General features: G+C 63.3%; 2 protein-coding genes across 2 annotated transcripts; one reads left to right on the top strand and one right to left on the bottom strand.

Moving 5' to 3' along the window:
- The first annotated feature begins 813 nt into the window (after window positions 1–813).
- MSLN (mesothelin) lies at window positions 814–7,914 on the top strand. Its single transcript, XM_012737866.2, has 17 exons — window positions 814–894; window positions 1,166–1,247; window positions 3,301–3,388; window positions 3,732–3,775; window positions 4,023–4,072; window positions 4,402–4,522; window positions 4,874–4,959; window positions 5,069–5,198; window positions 5,284–5,477; window positions 5,612–5,702; window positions 5,782–5,887; window positions 6,118–6,296; window positions 6,380–6,535; window positions 6,621–6,763; window positions 6,835–6,962; window positions 7,214–7,308; window positions 7,472–7,914. Exons 3-17 carry the CDS (start codon window positions 3,304–3,306, stop codon window positions 7,790–7,792), a joined length of 1,929 nt encoding a protein of 642 aa, XP_012593320.2. The 5' UTR covers window positions 814–894; window positions 1,166–1,247; window positions 3,301–3,303; the 3' UTR covers window positions 7,793–7,914.
- Window positions 7,915–8,231: 317 nt separating this feature from the next.
- LOC142862459 (mesothelin-like protein) lies at window positions 8,232–26,301 on the bottom strand. Its single transcript, XM_075995485.1, has 20 exons — window positions 26,116–26,301; window positions 24,888–25,124; window positions 24,160–24,394; window positions 23,734–23,933; window positions 23,506–23,641; window positions 22,873–23,169; window positions 22,114–22,231; window positions 21,342–21,462; window positions 12,334–12,419; window positions 12,063–12,189; window positions 11,796–11,986; window positions 11,433–11,523; window positions 11,134–11,279; window positions 10,726–10,909; window positions 10,501–10,656; window positions 10,297–10,424; window positions 9,583–9,713; window positions 9,413–9,507; window positions 8,963–9,215; window positions 8,232–8,663 (listed from the first exon to the last, which is right to left on the bottom strand). The coding sequence occupies exons 1-20, from the start codon at window positions 26,299–26,301 to the stop codon at window positions 8,470–8,472; spliced, it is 3,312 nt and encodes a 1,103-aa protein (XP_075851600.1). The 3' UTR covers window positions 8,232–8,469.
- Window positions 26,302–26,777: the final 476 nt, after the last annotated feature.

Below are 26,777 nucleotides of genomic sequence, written 5' to 3' on the forward strand. Positions count from 1 at the left end.
CGTATTCCTGTGTTGACTTTTGTGAGTCGGTCTCTGTACCTGCTGAGTTCTGTGATAGTTAGGGTGGGTTGGGCCGCACAGACCAGACGAGGAAGAGCAGAGGCAGCCGCTGTGTGCGCGCAGCTCAGCCATCGGCAACCTCTGCAGGTGTGAAAACTGAGACAGGCTCCCCACTGGCAATCAGCACTCACAAAACCGCTGGGGGGCTGCGGGGCGGTGGGGGAGCTGCTGTGGGCCTCCGGCTTCAAGGCCACATGCCAAGGCCGTGGCCAAGGTCGGGAAGAACGGCTCTGCCACCCTGCAGCCGGCACAGGTGCACCTGGCACAGGTGCCCGGCAGGACGACCCCAGCCCACCTCCAGGAGCCCAGCCAGCCAGGGGAGCTCAGTCCTGTCCCCGCCGTGAAGGGGCTGTGCCTCCACGACCTGGGCGCTCCCCCGGCCCTCGACCGGCCACTTCACGGCCACAGCAAGGTCCACACGGCACTGCCGTGAGTCGGGAGCCCACTTGAAAGCAGCCACGTGTGACTGACGCTCCTGGAGTCACGTCCTGGCCGTGGGGCCGCCGTCCCTCCCCTGCCGGCCTGGGACTGGTGGGAGACCACGCCGCCGCCTGGCCACTGTATGTGCTCGGTGTCAACCCCTGAGAAAAGGAGAAGAAGCCACGACACCTGTGCCCGCTAAGGGGAGGCTGAGGGCAGTTGTCCACGCCCGCCGAGCCCCTCCTCCCGGGGTGGCCGGGGCCTCCGCCCACACATTCCTGCCGCATGAGCAGCCGGGCGCTCCCAGCGGCCGGGCAGAGCCTCATTTGTTCCCCTTGACAGCCCCGGGAGGCTGCCCGGCCACTTCAGCACCCCCACTTCCCCGCTGAGGAAACTGAGGCAGAGGAGGCTCAGGTCTGGTGGGTCACCTGGCAGGTCAGAGTCACCAGACGCTGGGGAGGGGCCCCTGGGGACCGAGGGGGCCTGGGGCTGTGGCAGGAATGACCCCGCAGAGGCCGCTGGCTGCACCAGGAGTGGCACCCGCACCCCGGCCGCCCAGGCCCGTGGCAGAGACGAGAGCTTAGCAGCTCTGCTCTGGCCCAGGGGCTGCCGCTTGCCTGCTGCTTTCTGCGAAGGGCAGCTCAGGCATTTGCCGCAGGACTCAGTGGCCGGACCCTGCTTCTAGATCTACGCCCCTTTCTCTCCTGACTCTCCGGCCGGCCTCTCGTGACCTGCACACCGGGGACGGCCCTCCCTGCCCAGGATCTGTAAGTTCACATCTTCGAGCTCGTTCCCTACTGTGGTGGTGCCGGGTTTGCACCTGCCGTGTGAGAACCAGGGGCTGCCTCAGGCTGGGTTTCCCCTGGGACGCACCTGCTGGCGCTTGGGCAGGCATGAACCGCAAGCGGGCCAGGCAGAGCCTCGGGGCGTCAGCCGGTGTAAACAGGTTTCTCCAGTGAGGGGCCCGGTCACAGGTGGACACGGAAGCTGGGCCATCTGCAGGTGAGAGCAGCATCCACGGAAGGTGGGAACACCCGCGTCCCGCTCCCCTGCCTTTCCCGCCAGGGCGGGGCTGCAGCTGCTCGGACACTGGAGCCCTAATCCAGCTGGGGGCTCTCCAGACACAGGGGGGGCGTTCCCAGGACCCCTGTCTCCTGGGACTGAGCTGTGTCCAGGCCACGGCTGGTGCGTGTGGGGGTCGGCGCACCAACCCACGCGTGGGCCAGGGTCTTGCACGCGTGGGCTGTGCAGGGCCCGGCAGGGCACACGGCCTCCCCAGCTACCCGCTGCACACGGGGGCAGCGGGGCCCCTCCCTGCACTCTCGGCGTCTCTGTGCTCCGGGTGGACTGAGTGACCCCCTGTGGAGACCCGTCCCCAAGTCTGCTCCACTCCCCACCCACCCTCCCCTGCCAGGGCTGAGGAACAAGGCCTGACTCAGATTCCCCTGAGGGCTAGACCTCGGGGCGGGCCGGAGTGGGAGACTCCGCAGGCAGCCCAGGAGGGAGCCTCGGGTCTGTGTCCTGCCACGCCTGGTGGGGGGCCCTGAAAGAGACGTCACCCCCTCGGGCCGTGCTTGGGCTCGTTTGGAAGCTGCAGGTGCCTCCAGGGCTGAGACCCAGCCACCTGGGCTGGAGCGTGGAGGATGCAGACCCCAGGCCCACGGTGGCCTGCTCAGCCCCCACAGGGCCCCCACCTGTGGTGTTGGGGGGTCCCTGCATCTCATGGGGCTGGGGGGGGCATCCAGGTTTCTGTGGTCTGAGGGGAGACGCAGGGAGGATGTGTCTTGCCTGGCCGTACCCACCACAGGGGCCGAGTACAGCCCACTGCCCCTTTTCTGGTTGGGGGACCCGGTTTTCTCCCCCCTCTCAGGGTGTCCCCACCTCCTCTGGGGCCTGGGCGGGGGAGGTGGACGTCACCTGGAGGCTTGGTGGCCCCCCAAGCTGTTCCCCTGCTGCTGGCCGGACCAGGCAGGGCTCTGCCGGGCCAACTGGGGCAGCTGGAGCGTGACAGCTGGGAGCACCCCAAAATTCCCGAGCTGGGTGGGACCTGCCCAAGTCTGGGCCCGGGTTTTGGGGGTGGTGACTCTACTCTACCCAGCCACGGTGGCCTCCCCTTGGGCCCCCAGGGAGCGGTGAGTGTCGAAGGCGATTTGGTCTCCTGTAGGCCCCACCCCACCCGGGAGGACAATTCTTGTCCAGGGAGGGGCTCCCTGTCCCCCTCCCTACCCCACACTGGCCCACAGGGCCCTGAGCCTCACCCAGAGAGCACAAAGGCATCCCCTCGGGCCCCACCCACCTGTGTCTGCCCTGACAAGGGTTTGGAGAAGCCGCATCACCCCTGGGAAGGCGGGTGGGAAGGGGTGTCCCCCCCACTCCTGCCCGAGGGCACCGTCCACCTGGCAGGGCCGGGTGTGCACAGAGGGCAGCCGGGCTGGGAGGGGCCGCTCACACATCCCAGCCTAAGCCGCTCAGTCCCCCTGGTGCAGGAGTGGGGAAACTGAGGCCAACCTGCGCCGGGTGGCCCTGCATCCACACTGAGCTCCCCCCCATGCCCAGTGGGGGAGGGGCCGGTGCCAGCCGGTGCCTGGGCTCCCACAGCCCGGCGGGCCTGGACGCACCAGCTCAGCCCACGCCTGCGGGAGGGGCCGGCTTCCCGGAGCAGGTGGGGCCGGAGCGCAGGCCAGAGGCACAGGTGCTGCTGTGGGTGTCCAGAAGTTTCCACTGGGCTCTGTGAGGCCCCACTGGCCTGGGACAGGGGGTGGGGGGTTAGATCCCGAGCTGCCCACGTGGCGTGGGCATTGGCACTGCTGTCCTCCACAGACCATGGCCCCACTGGCAACTCAGCCCGCCGGAAGGTTCCGCAGGACTCCCCACCATGGCAGCCTCCTGCTCCTGTTCTTCAGCCTCGGTGGGTTCTGGGTGGGCCACCAGGGAAGCTGAAGGCAGCCAAGGGACTCAGGGGGCAGCTGGGGGGCTGGGACCTTAGGGAGCCTCCACCTGCCCGCACCTGCTCCCCACTGTGTGCAGGTGGCCGGAGTCCCGCAGGTCACCAGCCTCGGCTCTGCCCCCAGAGGTGAGCTCGGCACCGCTGCACCCCTTGGGGATGGAGGCTGAGCCAGCAAGTGGGGGGCTTGGGTGAAAGCGGGGTGCCCATGGGGTAGGTGTGGACGCCCAGCAGCCGAGTACAGGAGGAAGGTGTGTGTGGGGGCTCAACCCAGGCCCCCCCACTAGCCTTGTGCCCTCCCCCGCAGGGTGGGGGCAGCCCTGGCAGGCCCAGGCCGGAGAGGCAGGACAGGTAAGGCCCCTCTGGGGAAGGGGGAGGGTCTTCTGGTCCCGGGTGGGGGATGCGGGGCTGTGTGTTCTCTCACGCACGCAAACTCGGGAATGCGTGGCAATGGCGTGCCCCAGCTTCTGAACGAGCCCGCTTGGAATGTGTGGCTGGGCCTGGGTATGGCTGGCCAGGTGTACCCATGCCCAGAGTCCCAGACGCAGGTAGCTGGGCCCAGGTGTGGCCTGAGAACACCTGCTCTTGGTGCCCCCAGGAGGCTGCACTCCCGGACCAGGTCTTGGCCAACGTGTCCAGCTTCGCCAGGTGGGTCTGGGGACCCCACAGCCTTGAGGGCGCAGCTCAAGGGGCCTGTGTACAGGGGTGTCTTTCCTGACACCCCTGACACCCTGTGACACCCTGTCTTTCCTGACACACCTGTGAGGTCCCAGCCTTGCCCGCTGCACCCTCCAACTCCTCTCACCAAAGGTCCACCTCTGGGGACCCCTGGTGGGCTCAGGGCTGGGGGTGCTGCCCCCCTTGCCCGCAGGGGCCACTTGGCCACGGGGGGGGGGTGGTCTGCAGGGAGCGCTGGCACTGTGGGGGGCGGTGTGGGGGAGGGACGATCCTGGGTGCACGTCCTGCCCCTCCCCCAGCCTCCCCCCAGGCCTCCTCGGCGGCTTCACGTGTGCCGAGGTGTCCGGCCTGAGCACGGAGCGTGTCCGGGAGCTGGCTGTGGCCGTGGGGCAGAAGAACGTCACACTCCGAGCAGATCAGGTGTGGGGCTGGGGGGCGCACCTGGGGCCCCAGACTGTCCACGGCCGTCCCTACCCCTCCAGCTCTGCCCAGGCTGACCACGGGGAGCCTGTCCCCACAGGATCCAGCGCCCTGGGGGCGTCTGAGACCCCTGGCCGGCACGGCTGTGGTGCTGGGTCCCCTCCTGGAGCGCGGGCCAGCCTTCCCAGTCCCGGCCCCAACGGGCGAATCAATCGTGCAGTAATTCAGGGAGGGGTGGGGACGGGGGCCCAGCCTGGTGGGTGGTGGGTGTGGGGCGCCCACCCCCACCCCGGGCCCTGGCCGGTGACCTGGGGCAGTGACTCGGAACGTTCTGTGCTGACTGTCCCGCAGCTGCGCTGCCTGGCGCACAGCCTCTCTGCGCACGGAGTGCCGGGGGACCTGGACGCCTTCCCGCCGGACCTGCTGCTGTTCCTCAAGTAGGTCCCTGGCCCCGGGGCCTGTCGCGCCTGGCGCGGAGCCAAGGCCCAGAGACGGGCGGGCGGCGGGCGTGGTCGGCATGGCCTGCCCAGCGCTCTCCCTCCACAGCCCGGCCGGGCTCGAGGGGCCCGGGGCCTGCGCCCGATTCCTCTCCCGCATCTCTGAGGCCAACGTGGACCTGCTGCCGCGGAAGGCTCCGGAGCGGCAGCAGCTGCTGGCCGCGGCTCTGGCCTGCCGGGTAGGGGCCGGGCTGGGCGGGGGTGGGGGACGGCGGGGAGGGCCTCGGTGGTCCCCAGAGGGTGCTGAGGCGGCCGTGCGCGCAGGCCGTGCGGGGGTCCCGGGTGAGCGCGGCTGACGTGCAGGCCCTGGGAGGCCTGGCCTGTGACCTGCCCGGGCGCTTCGTGGCCGACTCGGCGGAAGTCCTGCTGCCCCGGCTGGCCGGCTGCCCCGGACCCCTGGACCAGGACCAGCAGGAGGCAGCCCGGGCAGCTCTGCAGGGCGGAGGACCCCCGTATGGGTAAGCGGGGTGCGCGGGCGGGGTGCACATGGGCGGCCCTGCCAGGGCCCTCCCCCCACTCCCGGGGGCGGCGCCCGGCCCTGGCCTGTCCGGGCAGCTCGCAGGGTCGTGAGCGGGGCCCCGTGTCTGGACAGCTCCCCGGCGAATTGGTCGGTCTCCACCCTGGACGCCCTGCAGGGGCTGCTGCCCGTGCTGGGCCCAGACATCACCGGCAGCATCCCCAAGGTGAGACACTGCCCACCCCCCGACTGCGGACGCCCGGCCACTGGGGCTCAGCCACAGCCCTGCCCTGCCCTGTCCTCAGGGCGTCGTGACCTCGTGGCTGCGGCGCACCTTCGGGAACCCGTCCTGGCAGCGGCGGCCGGAACTGACCGAGGTCCTCCCGCCGAGGTTCCGCCGGGAAGCAGAGAGTGAGCCCCACGCCTCGCCCCGGCCCGAGGGTGGGGGCTCCCACTTCCGGGGTCACTGTATCCAGTCCCAACAGCCGCGCCCGACATGGACGTGAGCCCCATTTTGCCAGTGGGTAAACTGAGGCCGGGAGAGGGCCAGGCGAGGCCCGAGGTCCCACTGTGGGTGTGGGAGGAAGGAGAGGCTGAAGGCGAAGGAGCCCCCTGACCCCTGATCCCGCCGGCCCCTGCAGACGTGACCTGCCCCCTGGGGCGGGAGGTCAGCGTGGTGGACGAGAGGCTGGTCTTCTACAAGGAGTGGGAGCTGGAGGCCTGCGTGGACGGGGCCCTGGTGGCCGCCCAGGTGGACCGCGTGAACGCCATCCCCTTCACCTACGAGCAGCTCCGCGTCTTTAAGCGCAAGCTGAACAAGGTAGTCGGCGGCGCGGGCTCCCGTGCACTTCGCACTCGTGGCCCCCGGGTGTGGGCTGGGCGCTCACGGCCACTGCCCTGCAGATCTACCCGTGGGGCTACCCTGAGTCCCTTGTCCAGCAGCTGGGCAGCTTCTTCCTGACCATGAGCCCCCAGGACATCCGCAAGTGGAACGTGACGTCGCCGCCCACCGTGAACGCCCTGCTCAGCGTCAGCAAGGGGAGGAACGCAGACGCCCAGGTGCCCGCTCCAGGCCGCGTGGGGCATGGGGGGGACACACCTCTCTCTCCCTGCTGCCAGGCGGCTCAGCGGCCTCCTCCCGCAGGTGGCCGCCCTGATTGCGCGGTTCGTGTCGGGAGGCGGCCAGCTGCAGGGGGACACCCTGGACGCCCTGGCCGGCTTCCGCCCCACCTACCTGTGCTCCTTCGGCCCCGCACAGCTGGGCGCCGTGCCCCCCACCCTCATCTGGTGAGTCCCTGGGGCTGCGCCGGGCAGGGCGGGGTCCGCGCCGCGCTCACAGCCTCCTTGCGCCCCCCCAGGGCGGTGGGGCCCCAGGACCTGGACGCGTGCGGCCCGAGGCAGCTGGGCGTCCTGTACCCCAAGGCCCGCCTGGCCTTCCGGAACGTGAGCGGGGCTGCATACCTGGAGAAGATCCGGCCCTTCCTGGGTGAGCAGGGCCGGGCCGGGGCCGCGACGGGGAGCCGCGGACCCCCCACTCGGTGCTGGGCGGCCAGAGGGTCCCCGCCCCCCGCTTCCCCGGGGTGTGGACGGAGAGGCCGTGGGTTCTAGTAGGCCCCCAGGGCCCAGAAACTCCTCCGGAAAAGGGGGTCTGGGGAGAAGGGGCCTGCCAAGGCCTGTGGTCGGGGGTGGGCTGGGGGTGCGGTGGAGCCTCACACCTGGGCCCTCTGCACGCGGCAGGCGGGGCCTCCACGGAGGACCTGCGCGTCCTCAGCCGACAGAACATGAGCATGGACGTGGCCACCTTCAGGAAGCTGCAGACGGAGGCTGTGGTGGTACGGGGGGCCCTGGGGGTGCCTTGGGGGGGCTGGGCCAGTGGGCCGGAGACTGCCGAAGCCCCGAGGGGTGTGTATGGGCTGGGGGGGGCCCAGGGGCTGGGCACTGCGGAGCTGGCAGCCGTCTGTGGGGTGGCTCCTGACGGCGGCCCGGGCCTGGCAGGGGCTGACGGTGCCGGAGGTGCAGAAGCTCCTGGGGCCGCACGCGGGGGGCCTGGCAGCCGAGCAGAGCAGCAGACCCGTGTGGGACTGGATCCTGCGGCAGCGGCAGGACGACCTGGACGCCATGGGGTTGGGGCTGCGGGGCGGCGTCCCCAACGGCTACCTAGTCCTGGAACTTGGGAGGCAGCCCCGGCAGGTGGAGGCAGACGGGCCTGACCCCCCGTCTCCCCCAGAGGCCCTCTCGGGGGGGCGCTGCCTGCTGGGCCCTGGCCCCGTGCTCCCCGCCACCCTGACGCTGCTCCTGGCTCTGGCCCCGCACTGAGGCCGCTGCACGATGCCCCCAGCCCCAGTCCCGCCTCGGAGCTCCCCCCACCCGGCCGGGAGCAGGCCTGGGGGGCTCCTGTCCAGCCGAGAGGCCTTCAACTCAATAAACGGGCTGTGCCCACTGCAAACTTGCTCCGTGGCCTTCCAAGACCAAGTGGCGGGTGGGGCCGTGGGCTTCCTGTGACCCCAAGCACGTGGCCGTCTGAGTCAGCCCCTCCCGCCTGTCCTGGAGAACAGGGCCCCTGGGTGGCCCAGGCAGCGTGGAGCCCTTTGAGGCCGTCCTGATGCTATTGACATTGTCCGCAGGGGCGGAGGGTGGGGGTCCTGCTCCCGAGCCCCCCAGCCGGGCCCTGCGCAGGCCGAGCCCCGGTCAAAGCAGCCTCTGGGCCCCACCCGGCGCAGAGCACAGACGCAGGAGGGAAGGTCACCGTGCACTTTATTCTTATCAGTGAAGCCAGCGGCACCCACGCCCTTGCCCGGCCCCGTTCTTCTGGAGTTTGCGGGGCCTGGGCTGGTGGCCAGAGGCTCCCGGCTCCTCCTGGCTCCCTGTCCCCAGTCCCCTCCAGGTCCCAGAGGCGGGGGTGGGGACTGGCCCCGCAGCCCCCGAGGGTGCCAGGCACAGGCAGGTCCTCTGGGCTCAGAGCCGCGCCTCGGCCTGAGCCACGGCAGCCCCCGCTAGCGGCCCCGTGTTTGCCGCACGTGATGCCTGTGGACCTGCCGGCCCCGGGGCTCGACTGTCCAGGGAGCCGGGGTGCGGACCCTCGAGCAGGTGCGGCCGGGCCCCAGGGTGCTGTGTCGAAGCAGCCACAGGAGGCCGGAGGGCAGGGCCATGGCCAGCGGCAAACACCCCAGGGGGCCATGTGAGCTGCCTGCGGGGACACGGAGGGGCCGAGTCAGTCCTGCCACAGCCAGTCCCGGGAGGCACTGGGTTGGCCGGCGCAGAACCCGCCCCAGGCTGCTCTTCTGGCCCCAGCAGGGTTGCAAACCTCCCCCCCCTTTGCTGCTCAGTCAACCCTGTCCCTAAATAATTCCTCGGGGAAGGAAGTGGGGGGCGTTGCCCAGGCGGACAGGACAGTGCATGGGGGTGGGCAGGAGAAAGGAGCTGGGGACAGCGGGGGACAGTAGGGGGTCCGCAGAGGGCCTGGCAGGGGTGGGGCCAGGGCCGTACCTGATGTGGGAGCCTCAGGGTCCTTCCCAGGCAGGCCCAAGGTGTGGACCGGGCGGGACGCCGGCGGGCTGGTGTCAGGGGTCACCCCGGTTGTGGGGGCGGGGCTGGCGGGCTCGGGGTCCAGGCCGAGGGAGCCCAGGGCTGAGCTGTCGAGGCCGCGGAGCCAGGAGCTGACGGCCGGGTGGCTGCGGGCCTTCCACAGGTCCCCCGCGTTGGGCCCCAGCAGCGTGGTCACGTTGCCCACGCTCAGGCTCTGCAGGGCCATGGGGGCCGTGAGGGGAGGGACAGAGGGCTGCGCAGGGCTGTCCCCCAGGGGAGACCTGCTTGACCCAAGGCCACGTGCCCTGCAGTCCTGGGACCTGGGGGTGCTGGATTTGTGACCCCCCAGGGGCGCCCCAGGCCCACCAGCTCCACCTCCCTCGCTTGGGCAGCCGGGGCAGCCGTGCCCACCTGCAGCACCTGGGGGTTCAGGTTGGTGAAGGTGTCGATGTCCATGGAGACATTGGCCTGGGCCAGGTGCCGCAGCTCCTCCACGGGGGCGCCACCTGGGGGCGCAGCGGTGAGTGGGGGGGCAGGGTCCCTGGGGAGGGGTGGGGGTGGGGCAGGGGGCAGGGTCTCACCCAGGTAGGGACGCATGAAGCGGTAGTAGGAGGCCACGGTCCTGGTGCCGCTGAAGGCCTCCCGGGCCTTGGCGTAGAGCACGTCCTTCCGGCTCTGGGGGCAGGACGAGACGTCCAGGGCTCCGGCCAGCCTGGGGTGGGCGTGCGGCTGATGAGCAGGGTGGGAGCCCCTCGCCCTTCTGACGGCTGGGCGTGGCCCCTCCCTGGAGCCCTGCTCACTGGGCTGAACGGGGCCCCCCAAAGTTCACATCTGCCCAGACCTCTGAGGGCGACCTGGCTTGGAAATAGGGTCTTTGCGGGTGAGATCAGATTGCAAGATGAGGTCAGAGGGGATCGGTGGCCTAACCCCAAGGACACATCCTTAAAAGAACGGGGACACGTGGACACAGACCGGGGAGAAGAGGGCTGTGTGGGGCGGAGACAGAGCAGCTGCGTCCACAAGCCACGAAGCGCCGAAGCTTGTTGGTGACGGGATGGGAGGGGCCTCCCTGCAGGATTCGGGGGCGCAGGGCCCTGCCAGCACCTCGATGTGGACTCAGGGCCTCCACGGCGTGAGAACCCACCCCTCCTGTCTAAATCATCCATCTATGGATTCGCTGGGCAGCCCAGGACACTAGGGGACCTCCCTCCCGAGCCTTGGTTTCCCCTGTGATTCTCCTTGGCTGAGCAGTGAGCCGCCCCTGAGGCTGCCCCATGGTTGCCGGGGGGTCTCACCGGAACTCCGAGGGCCGGATGGTCTGGATCTGCTGGGGACTCATCCAGCAGAGGCGGGAGCCCCCGATGGCCACCAGCAGGCCGCCGGTGACCGTCCCGTTGTGGTCCAGGAACTTCTGCAGCACGGCCTGGGGGCCCGGCACGGGTCATCGGGGCTGGGACCGGGGGCCAGGGCTCAGGGCCACCCGCCCCCACCACCCTCACCTCTGTCTGGTTGTCCAGGGCCACGCCTGAGGCCAGCAGGGCCACGAGCGTGTCCCTGGACGTGATGTTCCACTGGCCGATCTCGGCTCGCGAGTAGAGGTAGACCAGGGAGGTGATGAGCCGCAGCTGGTCCTCGGGGAGGCCCCGCGGGTAGAGCTGGGGCAGGCGGGCGAGTCAGCACCTTGCCGAGCCCCGCCAGCCTCCTCCCTGCCGCCCGCCGCCCACCTGTGCGAGCTTGGCCTTGACGACACGCTGGCACTCGGTGGGCAGCGGCTGCTGCAGCAGGGGGTCCAGGCTGGTCGCCAGCACTCGGCTGCCCAGGCAGAGCCGGAGCTGGGCACAGTCGTAGCGCACCAGGAAGAGGTCGTCCCGCAGCGTGGCCGCCGTGATGTTGCCGCGGACGCAGGACCTCCCTGTGGGCGCCAGGACGACCAGATGGTTGGCCTCGGCTTGAGCTGACCACCGCGGCTGTCAGTCCTGAGGGCCCACCTTTGGCCCCTTCTCCACTTCTGACCTTGATCTTGACCTCCTTCTCCCCCAGCTCGACCTCTCACCAAGAACTTGGCCCAAACCGCGGCTCTCTTGCCCACCGAGCCCTGGGAGGCGCGGCGACCCCGGGTGTCGGGGCCACACTGACCTGCGCCCCGCTTGGGCCTTGAGGACGAGGTGCTGGCCTGGGACTCCAGGAAGCTGGTGACAAAGCGCCCGGTGTCCTGCCGGCCGAGCCGCCCCTCGCGGTAGGCGGCCACCATGCTGCGGAAGAAGTCCAGGCCCGTGCCCTGGCAGGGGCGGGGCGGGTGTGGCCGTCCCTCCAGCCGCCTGGTCCCCCTCCCAGCCCACCGACAGAAACCCTGCGGCGGCTACCGTGCAGGGCCCACCGAGGCAGACCCTGGGGCCCGGATGGCCACCCCCATCCCTGGGGCCCGTCCTACCTCCTGCACCTGCACCCACAGGCGGGGGCTGATGTAGGTGGCCAGGGGCCCCAGGGCCTGCAGCCCCTCCAGGGTCCAGGAGCCAGGGGGCCTGGTGCACAGAAAGGGGCCACTGTGTGGGGCCCTGGACGCCGCTGGCCCCTCCCTGCGCCCAGCTGGTGCTCAGACCCACCCACCCTTGACTGTAGTCAGCTGACCAGGCCCCCACCGGGGACACCAAGCCCTTGCCAAGCAGGGCCAGACCCGGTGGCAGGGCAGCACCGTCCAGCCCCTGCCTCACAGGCTGTGGGGCCCGAGTGAGCCTGGGGGCTGAGGTCAGAGTTCAGCTGGCCCCGCCCACCCCAGCCCTACGGCCCCACCCACCCGAGCTGGGTCCTCCCACCGGCCAGCAGCGCGTTCAGGGCGGCCTCCTGCGCGGCCGTCAGCCCCGGGCAGCGCCGCAGGTTCTCCAGCACGCGCGGGTCGGCGGTGACGACGCGGGACGGGTCCATGTCACACACCAGCGCCCCGAGCAGCAGCAGGTCCGGGGCTCTGAGCCGCGGGCGGGGCCACCCCTGCAGGGACGGCGGTCAGCGCCCCGCAGGAGGCCGACCCGCCCGGCTCCTCCTACCCGCCGGCTGGGGCGCCCACCAGGCAGGCCAGGGCTGCGCGGCGCAGGGCCGCTCTCTGGTCCGGCAGGTTGGCCAGCAGCTCCAGGCGCCCCTGGGCGGCGCGGCCGGTGAAGGCGCGGCAGTCGGCGTCCCTCACCTGGGACAGGCTGCAGGTGGGGGGAGGCCGTCGGGGTGGGGCGGGGCTGCGCCTCCCACCTGCCCTGCCCGTGGTCTCAGGGTGGCCTGCGGTGGCCCTAGGACACAGGGACCCCCAGGACTCTGCGGCGGGGTGGGGTGGGGGCGGCGCTCACTTGTAGAAGAGCAGCAGGTCCGGCGGGTGGAGCGCGAAGTCCTCCTGAAGGCCGTGCCGCGCCGCCAGGTTGGCCAAGCAGCTGAGCTGGGCAGGAGGGCGGCGGGTCACTGCCTTGTCCCCAGAGTGGTAGGGCGTCGCCTGTACCGCCTCCCCTCAGCCAGGCCCCCACCCTGCTCTCAGGCCCCGCCTCCCGCAGGCCCCCTCCCCTCGGGCACCTGGGCCTCCTCCCTTTGCAGGGACCGCTGCCTCCTCCTGCCCAGCCTCCACCTCAGGACAGGTCTCCAAATGGCCAGCCCAGGCCGAGAGGCCTCTCCTCTCCCCACCCACAGCCCCCATCTGGCTGGGATGGCGGCAACAACCTCCCCACTTGCAAAGGTTTAGGGTTAGGGTTTACGTAGGGGGTTAGGGTTAGGGTTAGGGCGAGCCTGGATGCTGGGTGGGTAGAGGCAGTTTCCTGTCCTCCTCACAGAGGCCCCACGAGGCCCAGGGTGGGCTGGGGCTGCCACCACCAGCACTGTGCCCTGGGGAGCTTCCCGAGTTAGACTGTGGGTAGGGCCCTCGGCCCTGCCCACCCACCTGGCCCTCCACCCAGGCCTGGCTCGGTCCCAGCCCCTGGACACTGCTGAGGTTCCGCTGGTCTCTCTGCAGCCCACGGCGGGAGGCCGCCTTGTTTCACAGCTGGCCCCTGCCTAGATGTGTCCCCGTGGGCCTTTGGGGTCATTTCAAGGAGTTTCAGCCAAGTCCTTGGAGGGCCCTTTGCCAAACTTTGTGTCAGTCGAGCACCTGTGATGTGAGCCACATATAGGAGGGGCCTGGAGGCAGACGGGGACTGTCCTTAGTTCCCTGTGCAGCCCCTGCCAGAACCTGGTCCCCGAGGGGAGCCCCACCCAGGGTGGGGGGTCCAGGACTGTCCCCAGTGTGCCCCTCAAAGGAACGCTGCTGCCCTCCTGGAGGGTGAGGCATCCTCCATGCGGGGTGGAGGGGTAAGAAAACCCTGAATCACAGACACGTAGAATGCCAGTAAGTTTGAATAGAATGTCAAACACATCTGATTGTCAATAAAAAGGCAAAAGCAAGGCTAGAGGATCACTTGAGGCCAGGAGTTCGAGACCAACCTGGGCAACACAGCAAGACCCCATCTCTAAGGGAAAAAAGGGCAAAAAGCAGATCAGAACAACATCTGAAGCACATATAGAAACTGTTAGTACGACCGTAGCCGCTACGTTACTAGCAGTTGCTCACAGGGATGAGGACACAGAGATGCCTTAACAAAGAACCCTCCAGGGCTACAGGAAATGCAAGTCCGAAGGAAGACTTCGGGGCCTGGGAAGCCAATAACCCTAACAGATGACCGTGGACTAACTTTGCAATTAAAAGACAGAAGTTTTCAGATTAAAGTATTTCAGCGCTATGCTGTCTACAAGAGACACCTAAAACATGAAGCCGGCCAAAAGTAGACAGTAAAAGACTGGGAATAGGTAATCCTGGAAAATGTGAACAAGAAGGCAGCTTTGGCAGGTTAACTTTCGCTTTCATCTCTGTGATAGGTAGGGGCCTCCTGAGGTGGCCTGTCCCCTGCGTGGGTTGGATAGATTCTGTCTTTCGGAGAGCTGGTTCATTTCAGCGAAGCTGTCACACTTGTGAGCATGAATGTGGTCTTTTTTTTGTTTTTTGTTTTTTTTTTTTTTTGAGACAGAGTCTCGCTTTGTTGCCCAGGCTAGAGTGAGTGCCGTGGCGTCAGCCTGGCTCACAGCAACCTCAGACTCCTGGGCTCAAGCAATCCTCCTGCCTCAGCCTCCCGAGTAGCTGGGACTACAGGCATGCACCACCATGCCCGGCTAATTTTTTCTATATATTTTATATAAATATGTATTCTATATATTTTAGTTGGTCAATTAATTCCTTTCTATTTTTAGTAGAGAGGGGTCTCACTCAGGCTGTTTTCGAACTCCTGACCTTGAGCAATCTGCTCGCCTCAGCCTCCCAGAGTGCTAGGATTACAGGCGTGAACCACCATGCCCGGCCATGAATGTGTCTTTATTGTCCTTTTGATCATCCGTAGGGTCTGTAGTGATGACCCCTTTCATTTCTGATATTACCAAGTTGCGTTTGTTTTCTCTCTTCTCACCCCTTGGTTAGCCTGGCCAGGGCTTGAGTGATCATTTCAAAGGAGCAGCGTTTGGTTTTGTTGACTTTCTTGATTAATTTCCTGTTTTCAGTTTCATTGATTTCAGTTTTCACTATTTCTTTTCTTCTGCTCAACTTGGGCTTGCATTGCCCATGTTCTTCCAGTTTCCTGACGTAGAAGCTTCTGTGATTGAGTTTTGATTTTTCTTCTCTAATGTGTGCATTCAGTGCTAGAGATTCCCTCTGGACCAGGCACGGCGGCTCACACCTGTAATCCCAGCACTTTGGGAGGAGGGTCACTAGAGGTCAGGAGGGTCACTTGAGGTCAGGAGCTTGAAACCAGCCTGAGCAACAGCGAGACCCCGTCTCTATAAAAAATACAAAAATTAGCCAGGCATGGTGGTGCATGCCTGTAGTCCCAGCCACTCGGGAGGCTGAGGCAGGAGGATCCCTTGAGCCAAAGAGTTCGAGGCTACAGTGAGCTGTGATGATGTCACCACACTTCAGCCCGGGGGAGACAGTGAGAAGCTCTCTCAAAAAAAAAAAAAAAGTTTCCTTTTCTGCTTTCACCAGACCCTACAGAGCTTCATAAGTCGTATTTTCATTTTCATTTAATCCAAAAAATTTTTAAATTGTCTTGAGAATTGTTTGACTCCTGTTGTTTAAGATTGTATCGTTCAGTCTCCCCATATGTTGGGGTTTTCCAGCTATCTTTCTGTTATTAATCCACAGTTTGGTTCCCCTTAGTTCTGAGAGCTGACACTGTATGATTTATGTTTTCGAACTGTGTTAACGTGTCTTATGGCCCAGAGCGTGGCCGGCCTTGGTGAGCGTGGCCTGTGAGCCTGACGAGCACGCGTGTTCTGTGCTGCTGAGGGGCTGTCTGCAGCGTCCACTGTGTCCCGTCGATGGCCGGGGCTGCGGGTCCGGCTCTGCCCTTGCTGAGTCTCTGCCTGCTGTAAGTGCCCACGCTGAGAGAGGGCGTCGAAGTCCCCACCTGTTTCTCCTCCCGGTGCTATTGGGTTTTCACGGTGCTACCGGGTTTCGCTTCGCCTACCGTGGTGCTCTCTTGCTAGGTGCACGCGTGTTGGCAGCTGCTGCGTGTTCCTGGAGAGTCATCCTTATGTCAAGCCCTCTTTATCCTGGCAGCTTCCCTCGCTCTGACGCCAGCTCTGTCTGAAATCAACACAGCGATTCCCCTTTCTTGTAATTAGTGTTCGCATGGCATATTTTCTCTATTTACTTTTTTATTTTCTTTTTTTTTTCTGATGCAGAGTCTTGCTCTGTCACCCAGGCTGGAGTGCAGTGGCATCATCACAGCTCACTGCAGCCTCCAACTCCTGGGCTCAAGTGATCCTCCTGCCTCAGCCTCCTGAGTAGCTGGGACTATGCACGTGAGCCACCACGCTTGGCCCATCCATTTACTTTTTTTTTTTTTTTGAGACAGAGTCTCACTTTGTTGCCCAGGCTAGCGTGAGTGCTGGGGCGTCAGCCTGGCTCACAGCAACCTCAAACTCCGGGGCTCAGCGATCCTACTGCCTCAGCCTCCCAAGTAGCTGGGACCACAGGCATGCACCACCATGCCCGGCTAATTTTTTGTATATATATTTTTAGTTGGTCAATTAATTTATTTCTATTTTTGGTAGAGACGGGGTCTCGCTCAGGCTGGTTTCGAACTCCTGACCTTGAGCAATCCGCCCACCTCGGCCTCCCAAAGTGCTAGGATTACAGGCGTGAGCCACCACGCCCGGCCCCATCCATTTACTTTTTTTTTTTTTTTTTTTTGAGACAGAGTCTCGCTTTGTTGCCCAGGCTAGAGTGAATGCCATGGCGTCAGCCTAGCTCACAGCAACCTCAATCTCCTGGCTCAAGCAATCCTTCTGCCTCAGCCTCCCGAGTAGCTGGGACTACAGGCATGTGCCACCATGCCCGGCTAATTTTTTTTTATATATATATGTATTAGTTGGCCAATTAATTTCTTTCTATTTTTATAGTAGAGACGGGGTCTCGCTCTTGTTCAGGCTGGTTTCGAACTCCTGACCTCGAGCAATCCGCCCGCCTCGGCCTCCCAGAGAGCTAGGATTACAGGCGTGACCCACCACGCCCGGCCTACTTTTAATCTATATGTCTTTATATTTAAAGTAGTTTTCTCATAGACAATACATAGTTGAATCTGTTTTTTTTATCTACTCTGATAATCTCTGTCTTTTAATTGGTGCCTGTAGACCACTGACATTCAAAGTGATTATTGATATAGTTGGATTAATAGCGCCCATATTTCTTTTACTGTTTTCTCTTTTGTTGCTCTTGTTCTTTATTTTCTTTTTATTTTTTTTAAGAGATGGGGTCTCACTCTGTCACCCAGCTGGAGTGTGGTGGCACAGTCACAGCACATGGCAGCCTCGAACTCCTGGGCTCCAGCGATCCTCCTGCCTCAGCCTCCCGAGTGGCTGGACCACAGGCACCACCCACTGGGCTATTTGTCCCTATTGTTGCCTTTTGCCCTTTCTGCATTCTCTGGATTCCATTGAGCATTATATACGATTCCATTTTCTTGTCTCTCTTAGCATATCAATTATGCTTCTTTTAAAAAAAATTTAGTGGTTGCCCTAGAGTTTACAATAAACATTTACAACTAATCTAAGTCCACCTTCAAATAACATTTTACCATTTCATGGGTAGTAAAACATGAGACTGTAGTCCTGACTAACACAGTAAGATGAGAATATAGGGGGCACACAGACCAGGAAAGAAAAAATAAAACCATCTTTGTTCACGCAAGATGTGACTGTCTATGCAAAAAATCCCAAAGAACCAGGCCGGGCGCTGTGGCTCACGCCTGTAATCCTTGCTCTTGGGAGGCCGAGGCGGGCGGATTGCTCAAGGTCAGGAGTTCAAAACCAGCCTGAGCAAGAGCGAGACCCCGTCTCTACTATAAATAGAAAGAAATTAATTGGCCAACTGATATATATACAAAAAATTAGCCGGGCATGGTGGCACATGCCTGTAGTCCCAGCTACCCGGGAGGCTGAGGCAGAAGGATCACTCGAGCCCAGGAGTTTGAGGTTGCTGTGAGCTAGGCTGACGCCACGGCACTCACTCTAGCCTGGGCAACAAAGCGAGACTCTGTCTCAAAAAAAAAAAAAAAAAATCCCAAAGAACCAACAGCAAACAAACAAACAAAAACAAAGAAACATCTGAAACTAATAAATACAGCAAGGCTGCACAATATAACGTTAATACACGAAAGTCGATTGCTTTCCTTTATACCAGGAATGACAACTGGAGTTTGAAACAAAAAACACAATACCATTTCGATTAACACCAAAAATCCTGAAATATCTAGGAATACATCTACCAAAATATGTACAAGATCTATACAAGGAAAAGTGTAAAACTCGGATGAAAGAAGTAAAAGATCTGAGTAAATGGAGAGATATCCCACATTCATGAACAGGGAGACCCAGTATGGTTAAGCTGTCGGAGCCATAGATTCAACACAGCCCACGTTGGAGTCCCAGCAAGTTATTGTGTGTGTGTGTGAACAAACCAATTCTAGAGTTTATATAGAAAGGCAAAAGACCCGGAGTGGCCACTACAACACCAAAAGCAGAGAACGGACACTCTCTGACTTCAAGATGTGCCACGAGGCCACAGTCATCAAGACCGTGCGGTGGTGCTGGGAGAACAAGTAGATGGATGGGGTAACAGGAATAGAAACAGACCTACAGACGCCTGATCTTGGCAAAGGACCACAGGAAACTCCACGAGAAAGGGCAGTCTTTCAACAAATGGTGCCAGAACAATTGGACATCCGTATAGAAAACAAATCTAGAAACAGATCTTACACCTTTTTTTTTTTTTTGAGACAGAGTCTCCCTTTGTTGCCCAGGCTAGAGTGAATGCCATGGTATCAGTCTAGCTCACAGCAACCTCAAACTCCTGGGCTCAGGCAATCCTCCTGCCTCAGCCTCCCAAGTAGCTGGGACTACAGGCATGCGCCACCATGCCCAGCTAATTTTTTCTCTATATATTAGTTGGCCAATTAATTTCTTTCTATTTATAGTAGAGACAGGGTCTCGCTCTCGCTCAGGCTGGTTTTGAATTCCTGACCTTGAACAATCCACCCGCCTCGGCCTCCCAGAGTGCTAGGATGACAGGTATGAGCTACCGCGCCCGGCCCAGATCTTACACGTTTAACAAAAATTAACTCAGAATGGATCACACAGATGTAAATAGAAAATGCCATAGGAGAGAACAGTCGGGAGAATTGAGGTCACCTTGGGCCTGGGGATGCGTTTTTAGGTAACACCAAAAGCAAGGCCTGGGAAACAAAGCACGGATGACTGATTGAACTCCTTGGACTTTATTAAACCTTGAAACATCTGCTCGGCAAAAGACACTGTTGAAAGAATGAAAAGACAAGCCAGGGTCTGAGAGGAAATATTTACAAAACACGTGTCTGATAAAGGACTTGGCTACAAAGTATTCAAAGACCCCTTAAAATTCAACAACAAGAAAACAAAGCACCCAATAAAAAACGGGCAAAGTATCTGAACAGACTTCTCGCCAAATGAGATAAGCAGACACAATCACATGAAAAGACGTTCAATAGTGCACGCTACCAGGGAGTTGCCACTCAGAACAACAATGGGACACCACTGCATACGTATCAGAATGGCAAAGACCCAAACACGCTAACACCCGGTGCTGCCCGGACATGGAGCTGGTGGGAATGAGAAATGATGTGGCCCCTTCCCAGCGCAGCCTGGCAGTTCCTGCAGCCCCACGACCATCTTGCCGGGGGTCCAGCAGCTGCCCTCCTGGACATTTACCTGCGTGTGTTGCAAATTACGTCCACACCAAAACCTGCACGGAAATGTGTATTTGCATCTGCCCCAAACTGGAAGCAGCCAACACGCCCTTCACGAGGTAAACGGATAATCAAACTGATACAGCCACATGGCGGAGCATCTATTGCTCAGCAGTAAAAAGAAATGAGCTATGACGTGAGGGACCCTGAGTGGGCACTGCTAAGGGACAGAAGCCAGTCTGCACAGGCCACATACTGGCTGGTTCCGAGCACATGGCATTTGGGAAAGGCGGCGCTGTGGAGACGGGTGAATGTCAGTGGTTGCCGGGGCTGGGGGGAATGACCAGGCGGCGCAGGGAGACCCTATAACGGCGGTTAGCTGTCAATGTGCAAAACCCATAAAACAGGCCACGCAGAGAGTAAACCCTCATACAAACCAGTGCTTTAGTTAATAATAACGTGCCAATATTGCTTCATTACTTATGACAAATGTACCACAGTGTGCAAGGTGTCACTAACAGGGGAGATTCCATGTGTGTGTGTGTGCACGCGTGCACCTGTGCATGTATGTGCATGTGGGTGTACGCGCATGTGTGTGTAGCGGTACATGGGAACTCTCTGTACTACCTGTTCAACTTTCTGTAAACCTAAGACTGCTCTAAACAATTGTCTATTAACTGCTAAGAAGTTAGCCCGAGAGGGATCACACACTCCTAAACGTGCCATGAAAACAAGACACCCTCATAGAAATTCGCGTTAGGCGGGAGGGAGTAAAAGCGCAGAAGCACCGGGTGGGGAAATCGCCGAGGGGGGTTGGTGGTTGTGACGGTGAATGTGCAGCCAAGCCAGCCCCTCCCGAGTTCCTGGAGAACCAAAAGCTGGTAGAACCTTCTAGAAAGCAACTACACGACAGCTACCTGCGGCTCTAAAATGCTCGTATCAAAGATGACTTTTCCCGGCTCGGTCAGCCAAGATTTTCACACGTTCGTACTGAAGCCAGGCGAGGGGAGGTGGCGGGAGGCCCTGTCTCCCCTGGGGGTGGGGTGAATTGAGTCTCACTGTTCTGGAAAACAGCAGGTGTGAGCGGATCCAGAGCCTTCGTGGGGTTAGCCCCTGTGACCCTGATTCCCCTCAAGGCCTTCTAAGAAATTCCAGTGTCTGTGTAAAATTATTCCTGTGATACCGATAACAGAGGGAAATTGAGACCCCCTTAAATGCCCAACTAAAAGGAAAACCTTGGAAAGTCGGGAAGTTGGATTTTACTTTCTCCCTTGTATTTTCCAGCCTCTTCCAAAGTCTCCCCCATGGGCAGCCGTCCAGTGTGGTTTGTTTCACGCCAGGGAAAAGCAGTGACCAGTGAGTGACCAGTGGGAAGGCGCTGTGACTTAGGAATCGGCCCCTTGGAACGCTCCTGGGGCCTGGGACTCCCTGGCACAGCCAAGACCAAGCCGAACCCGGCTTAGCGGGCGCCGGGGGTAAGACCCCAGAAGTCAGGCATTCCCTGGAGGGGTAGGGCCTTCTACTTTCTGCATTTTCGAATTTTCTTGAACAAATTCACGACTGATTTTATAAAGGATCGGAGTGACAGAGCCAGCCAACCGCCCTCAGTCCCTCTCTCTCTGACTCGGGGTGGACGCTGCCGGGTCTGCTGAGGGTCACGGGGGCCCCGCTGGCCTCTCACAGCCCAGGGTCCTGCAGCCCCCGTTGGGGGAGACACCAGTGGCCGTGAGTCCCCCACAGAGCCCTGGGGCCCCCCAGGGAGGACAGGCGCCCACTGGGGCAGGAGGAGCTGGCCCAGGTGAGTGGGAGAGCTGCAGGGAGACGGGGCTAAGAAGTCCACGGAGGGGGACACCCAGCCTGCCTGTCACGGCAGGGGCCACCAAAGAGACACATCAGGGGGTTTGGGGTTGGCTTTCAGACAGCCCTCATGCTCGGGGGAGCTGCACACCCGTGCCCCAAACAGCACAGCCAGGGGTCTCGCTCAGCCCTCGCCTGCCCGCCCTCTGCTGGGGAGGCCCTCGCTACTGTGTGTGCCCAGACCTGCCCTCCCCGCCGCGGCCGCTCACCTGCCAGGCTCCCAGGAGGACCTGCAGCTCGGCCATGCTCCTGACCAGGGCGGAGAGCCGGTCCCGGGGCAGCTGGCTGGCCGGCCAGCACCAGAAGTTTTGCAGCAGAGAGCTGTCGGCGCTGCGCAGAGAGGGGGTCAGGGGGCAGCCGGGAGGGGGGGCGCAGCCCGCGGCAGGCAGGCCCGGGTGGGACTCAGCTGCCCCCCACACTGAAGGAGCGAGAACGGAAGTCGTGACCAGGACCTGTCGGGGACTCCCGCGAAATCCGACACAAAGGGGGTCTCACGTGACACTCAGGACGTGGCCCTGCCTGATTGATCACCCGATTAATGGATCGAGCGGGCTATCAGCGACCACCACGCCACAGGGGGAGGCCTGAGCCCCAAGACGTGACAGGGAATGACAGTCCCCAGGCCGGTGGCCAAGGCTCTCATGTGCCCGGTTGCCCAGCTGCAACCTTGGCAATGGCCTGGGGACGTGGTCCCGGCCACGTAACTCTGCAGCTGGACACAGGACACTCTGATCATCTCAGTGTCTGGCTGGTGAGTGGCCTTGGAGACAGGGCCAGGCCCCTAAGGTGGGAGCCCGGGGATGGTGGCCCTGCATGGCCGCTCCGGGGCCCTCATGGGCAGACCCTGGGCATGGTCCCTCCCTGGGACCTCCAACAGCTGCCCCACGGACCCCCCTCTTCCTCCTCCCTCTGCCCTCTGAGAATCAGCTGCAGGAAACACTCCACGTGCAGACCTGGAACTGCAGGAGGCCCCGCACTCACCTGGCCCACAGGTCGGCCCCACCGGCGTCCAGCCCTCCCTGGGTCAATCCCTCAGCCCAGGGCCAGGAGCAGTGGACAGTGAGGGACAGGAGGGCGAGGCCATGGCCTGCCAGGACACCTGGAACAGAGACAGCCCTGAGGACCTGGCGGGAGGACCCCTCTGTGGTGTGGTGTGTGTGTCTGATGGTTTTTTTTTTTTTTTTTTTTTTTTTGAGTCTCGCTTTGTTGCCGAGTGAATGCCATGGCGTCAGCCTGGCTCACAGCAACCTCAAACTCCTGGGCTCAAGCAATCCTCCTGTCTCAGCCTCCCGAGTAGCTGGGACTACAGGCATGCGCCACCATGCCCGGCTAATTTTTTCTATATAAATTAGTTGGCCAATTAATTTCTTTCTATTTATAGTAGAGATGGGGTCTCGCTCTTGCTCAGAGCGGTTTGGTTTGAACTCTTGACCTTGAGCAATCCGCCCTCCTCAGTCTCCCAGAGTGCTAGGATTACAGGTGTGAGCTACCATGCCCAGCCTTGTCTGATGGTTTTGTGCACACACGTGAGGCTGTGTGTGTGCACAGTGACATGCACACACATGTGACAGAACACACAGGTATATGATGGTGTGCACACACACGTGGGTCTGGTGGTGTGTACACACACCCACCAGTGTGTGCACGTGTGTCTGCCGTGTCTGTGCACGCCTGTGAGGGCGTGTGGTATGCAAACTCCCTCTCCCTCCACCCAGACCCCCCGTGGCTCTGAGTGCTCACAGGCTGAGCCCTGAGGCCTCTGAAGCAGAGGGCTAGGGGTGGGGGGGCTGCCTGCCAGGGCCCGGTTGCTCAGCCTCTGCAGTGGGGTCACAGCCAGGCCTGTCAGCAACATCCGGGGGCCTGTCCCCATTCCTGCCTTAGAAATCCAGCCCAGGAGGTGGGGGTTCAGGTCCAGGGGAGCCCCCTTATCTTGTTGGCCCTGGGCAGACAATTTAGGAAAATCTCTTCTCCAGCATCCAGAGGACAGAGGTTGGCTGTGGCCCACGGCTGCCAGGCGGCTGGGCCGGCACCCCCTTTCTGGGGAGGACAAGTCACTGAGCAGTGGGTGTCCCCAGGCCTCTCCCCGCCCTGCCTCAGAGCCCCTGCAGGGCTCCGCGCACCTCACCCCTGCCTTTCCCCTCTGGCCACACCTTTGCCCTGTCCCCACCTGTGCCAGCCAGGACCCTGGGTGTGCGAGGGCTGGGCTCCTCGTGCCCTGCTGGCCCCCGGCTGCCCTGCGTGTGGCTCTGGAGGGCGGCCGGCCGGGGTCCCAAGCACCCCCCACGTCTGCAGTGACCGGCGTGGATGGTCTGCCCATCCGCTCTCCCTGCCCCCCGGGGGGCCCCATCCAGGTGGAGGTGTCATCTCACCCACTCGGGGGCCCATGTCTGCGGCGGAGTGCGCCGGTCGTCCTGGCTGAGTCGTCTAGGGCAGGAAGGTGCCGGGGCCACGGCAACGGGTCCAGGACGAGGGGGCGGGTCGGGCTACAGCTGCGGCATCTCCCCCACCTCTGGGGAGGGACACAAGCCCACAAACAGCACTTTGGGACAAAGGAGCCGGGCAGGGAGGGGCCGGGCTTTCTTATCTCGGGTCAGGACTCACGGGACGCAGGCTGCCGCGTCTCCAGTGAACACATCGCTGGATAAACAGCCAGTCCCCTGGGGCCGCCTGGGGGGAGAGGCTGGGTGGGCTCCTCAGCTGCGGGGGGGCAGCCCCTGCCTCGTCACCCACACCCAGGTAGTGGGGCAGCTCTGTCACCGAGACCTGGCCCCTGGTGACGGCCCCGGGCAGCCTCGGTGGCACTGAGGACCAAGGCTGTGGGGCCCCAGGATTCGGGTCTGGGGGAGACGGCCCGGCCAAGGCGGTGGCACACGGCAGTCCTGCCTGTGCACACCTGATGGCTGTCGGTGCTCTGGGCCTCCGACTCCCTGTGACCCAGGGGAGGATGGGGAGGCTGCCCAGGGGCCTGGAATCAAAGCCCAGAGCCCAAGGGCTGGTGGGTGGTGGCCCCCACCCCTGCCCCCTCACCTGAGCAGGACACCGTGTGTGGAAGGGGCAGGTGCCACCCAGGCTGGGGTGGCTGCTCCTGGCCGCGCTGCAGCAGTCGGTCCGGGGAGGTGTAGACCAGGCGCTCGAGGCCCCGATCAATCGTGTCTGCCGGCGCTGCTGAGCCCCAAGGTGCAGGGGTGGGGCCGGGCGGGGCACCAGGGTCCCTGCTCAGCATGCTCAGCCCCACATGCAGCATGAGACACCCTCTAGCCTCCTGTAGGGGAGGGGCCTGGCCTGTGCCAGTGACACCGGTGTCAGCCCCTGGGGGCCCCGGGCACAGCGGGCACCTGCTCCCCGGCCCCAGGGAGCGGAGGCTGAGCTCACAGCTGGCGGCTGCCCAGCACACACCCCTCCTCACGGGGCCCAGCCCTGTGGTGTCTGCACCCCTCGGGTGAGTGTGCGAGTGTATGTGTGCATCTCAGTCCACGTGGCACGTGGTCTGTGCACCCGGGAGCATGGACACATATGTTCTGTGTCTGTCTGCGTGTTCCCACACAGGGACGCTGGGCGCACAGGGCCCCCACGTGGGGGTGGGCTCAGTGGGCCCACGGCCATTCTGTGTGTGCTGGGCACAGAGCTGGCCGGCATGTGCACACGTGTGTGCACCCGGGGGCAGAGAGGGCGTGTATCGGCACACGCCAGGGACAGCCTTGGTGGTGGAGAACGGAGCCACACGCAGCCCTGTCCCCGCCCAGCGCCCTGCTCACCCGGCGGCTGCAGCCACGTCCTTGTGATGCCGTCTGCTTCGAGGGGCCCAGGAAGGGGCAGCCGGCAGGTGGCAGGACCAGCAGAAGCTGCCGCCGCAGGGAGGGGTGCTGCGGGACAGGGCTAGGGCGGCCTGGCTTGCCCAGAGTCCCGACCAGCTCAGGATGGGCCTCGAAGGGTCCCTTGGCCACCGGCTGGGCCAGCTCAGGGGACACAGTGGCTCTGACAGCCGCACCCAGCTGTGGTGAGGGACAGCGAGGCCAGGCAGCCCCAGAGTCTGGAGGGGCAGGGTCCAGGGGGGGCAGGTTGGGAGAGGGTCCCCGCCAGAGAGGGCCACCCCCTGGCCCTAGCACTGCCCCCCGAGGCCTGCTGACTCCACTCCAGGCCCTGGGTGCTTGAGGGGAGCAGGCTTGGCCCCAGCCTTACGGGGGCTTGTGGGGAGGTTGCCACGTGGAGGGGTCTCCACCCACCCCAGGGCCCAGCCCGGCCGGACGGGTGGCCACACCTTGTCCCAGACTCTCCCACGGACTGTCTTCCTGGGTCCCCCCAGAGTCCTCGGTTTGGCCGTGATCCTCACCGACAGGAGAGGACACAGGCTGGAGAGACTGAGTGAGTCCCCTGAGGCCACGCAGCAGGAGTGCCCAGTGCCTATGTTCCCAGTGGGGCCAGCGTTGCTGCCCCATACTTGCCCGCCTGGGGCATCTGCCCGGCTGCTTGTCTGAGGAAGGCCCCTCCTGGCCCATGTCCAGGGGACCTTGCCTGGTCATGCCCACAGCCGGGGAGCCTTGCCCACCCACAGCTAGGAGTGGGGGCAGGGGGCTGGGTGGGGCCCCTGTGTCTGGAGGCCTTAGCCCAGTGGCTGGTGGACCCAACCTGGGAGGGGGGGAGGGCTGGTCTGACAGGTGGTGGTAAGAGGGGCTCTTTGGGTCCTAGCAGACCACCAGGGAGTATAGGGGTCTTCTGGGGGAAGAACTGGATGGGGGGACAGAGGTGGCCGCCTGCCTCCCGCCTGCTGCCTGCCCATCCACATCCCGCCACCGTGTTCCTTGCTCTGCAGGCTCAGCCTCTGGCCCTGTGCCGGCCCAGCCTCTCCCCGAGGCCCCACCCTGCAGACTGGGGCTGCACCCCATGGCTGATGTCCTGGTCCCGCCCCGGGCCACCTGGCCCTTGGTGGCGAGCTGGTGCCGGGCAGCAGACCAGTGACATGGAGGAGACTCCTTGTGCTCTTGCCCTGCCGGGGCCGTGTGGCTTGGAGGGCAGCTGGTCCTGCAGGTTGGGGAGGGGGTAGCCGGCCACCCTCGGCCATGGCCCCTGGAGCTGCCTGGAGCTTGGAGGTCCGGTGACGGTGGTGGTGGTGCTGCCCAGGCACCTGGCAAAAAACGGTTCCCTCTTCCCTGGCGTGAAAAGCAGCCTCATGGGTTCAGCCCTCTGCCCTGAGGGTGCCACTGGGCCGGAGTGAGCTTCCTGGGGGTGGGGTAGGGGGCCTGGCCACCCTGCCAGATGTTTTGGGATAGCTCTGTCTGAGGTCCCAGTGGGCAGGGATCCCCGGGGGCTCACCAGGAAGGAAGGGGTGTCCGGTGGTCCCCCTGAGCCCCCAGGCCCTGGCAGAAGCACTACTGGGAAGCAACTGAGCTCATCTCTCAGAGTCCAGGGTGGTGGGGACTCAGGACCTGCCGTGACAGCAGGCTGGGCAGGACAGGTGCCTGACAGGCACAACGAGGTGGCGATGTCCCCTGAGAGGGGTTTGCGGGTTTGAGGACTTGGAGGGGCTGGGTGTGCCGGGAAGGCTGAGACCGGCGGGGTGCTCCAGTGCTCGTGGCTGGGAGGGCTGGGGGTCCTCTGGGGCGAGTGGACCCAGCCTCTGTCCTGAAGCCGGGGCCGCAAGGCACTCA

Source organism: Microcebus murinus, chromosome 19, assembly GCF_040939455.1.
Source record: "Microcebus murinus isolate Inina chromosome 19, M.murinus_Inina_mat1.0, whole genome shotgun sequence".
Lineage (NCBI taxonomy): Eukaryota > Metazoa > Chordata > Mammalia > Primates > Cheirogaleidae > Microcebus > Microcebus murinus.

Coding starts and splice junctions, on each gene's coding strand:
- MSLN (XM_012737866.2), top strand. CDS start 3,304: ATGGCCCCACTGGCAACTCAGCCCGCCGGAAGGTTCCGCAGGACTCCC. Junction 3,389..3,731: donor GCTCCTGTTCTTCAGCCTCG/GTGGGTTCTGGG, acceptor CCTCCCCCGCAG/GGTGGGGGCAGCCCTGGCAG. Junction 4,073..4,401: donor AACGTGTCCAGCTTCGCCAG/GTGGGTCTGGGG, acceptor CCCCTCCCCCAG/CCTCCCCCCAGGCCTCCTCG.
- LOC142862459 (XM_075995485.1), bottom strand. CDS start 26,301: ATGAGGCTGCTTTTCACGCCAGGGAAGAGGGAACCGTTTTTTGCCAGG. Junction 10,425..10,500: donor CCCTGGACAACCAGACAGAG/GTGAGGGTGGTG, acceptor CCGGGCCCCCAG/GCCGTGCTGCAGAAGTTCCT. Junction 9,216..9,412: donor TGAACCCCCAGGTGCTGCAG/GTGGGCACGGCT, acceptor ATGGCCCTGCAG/AGCCTGAGCGTGGGCAACGT.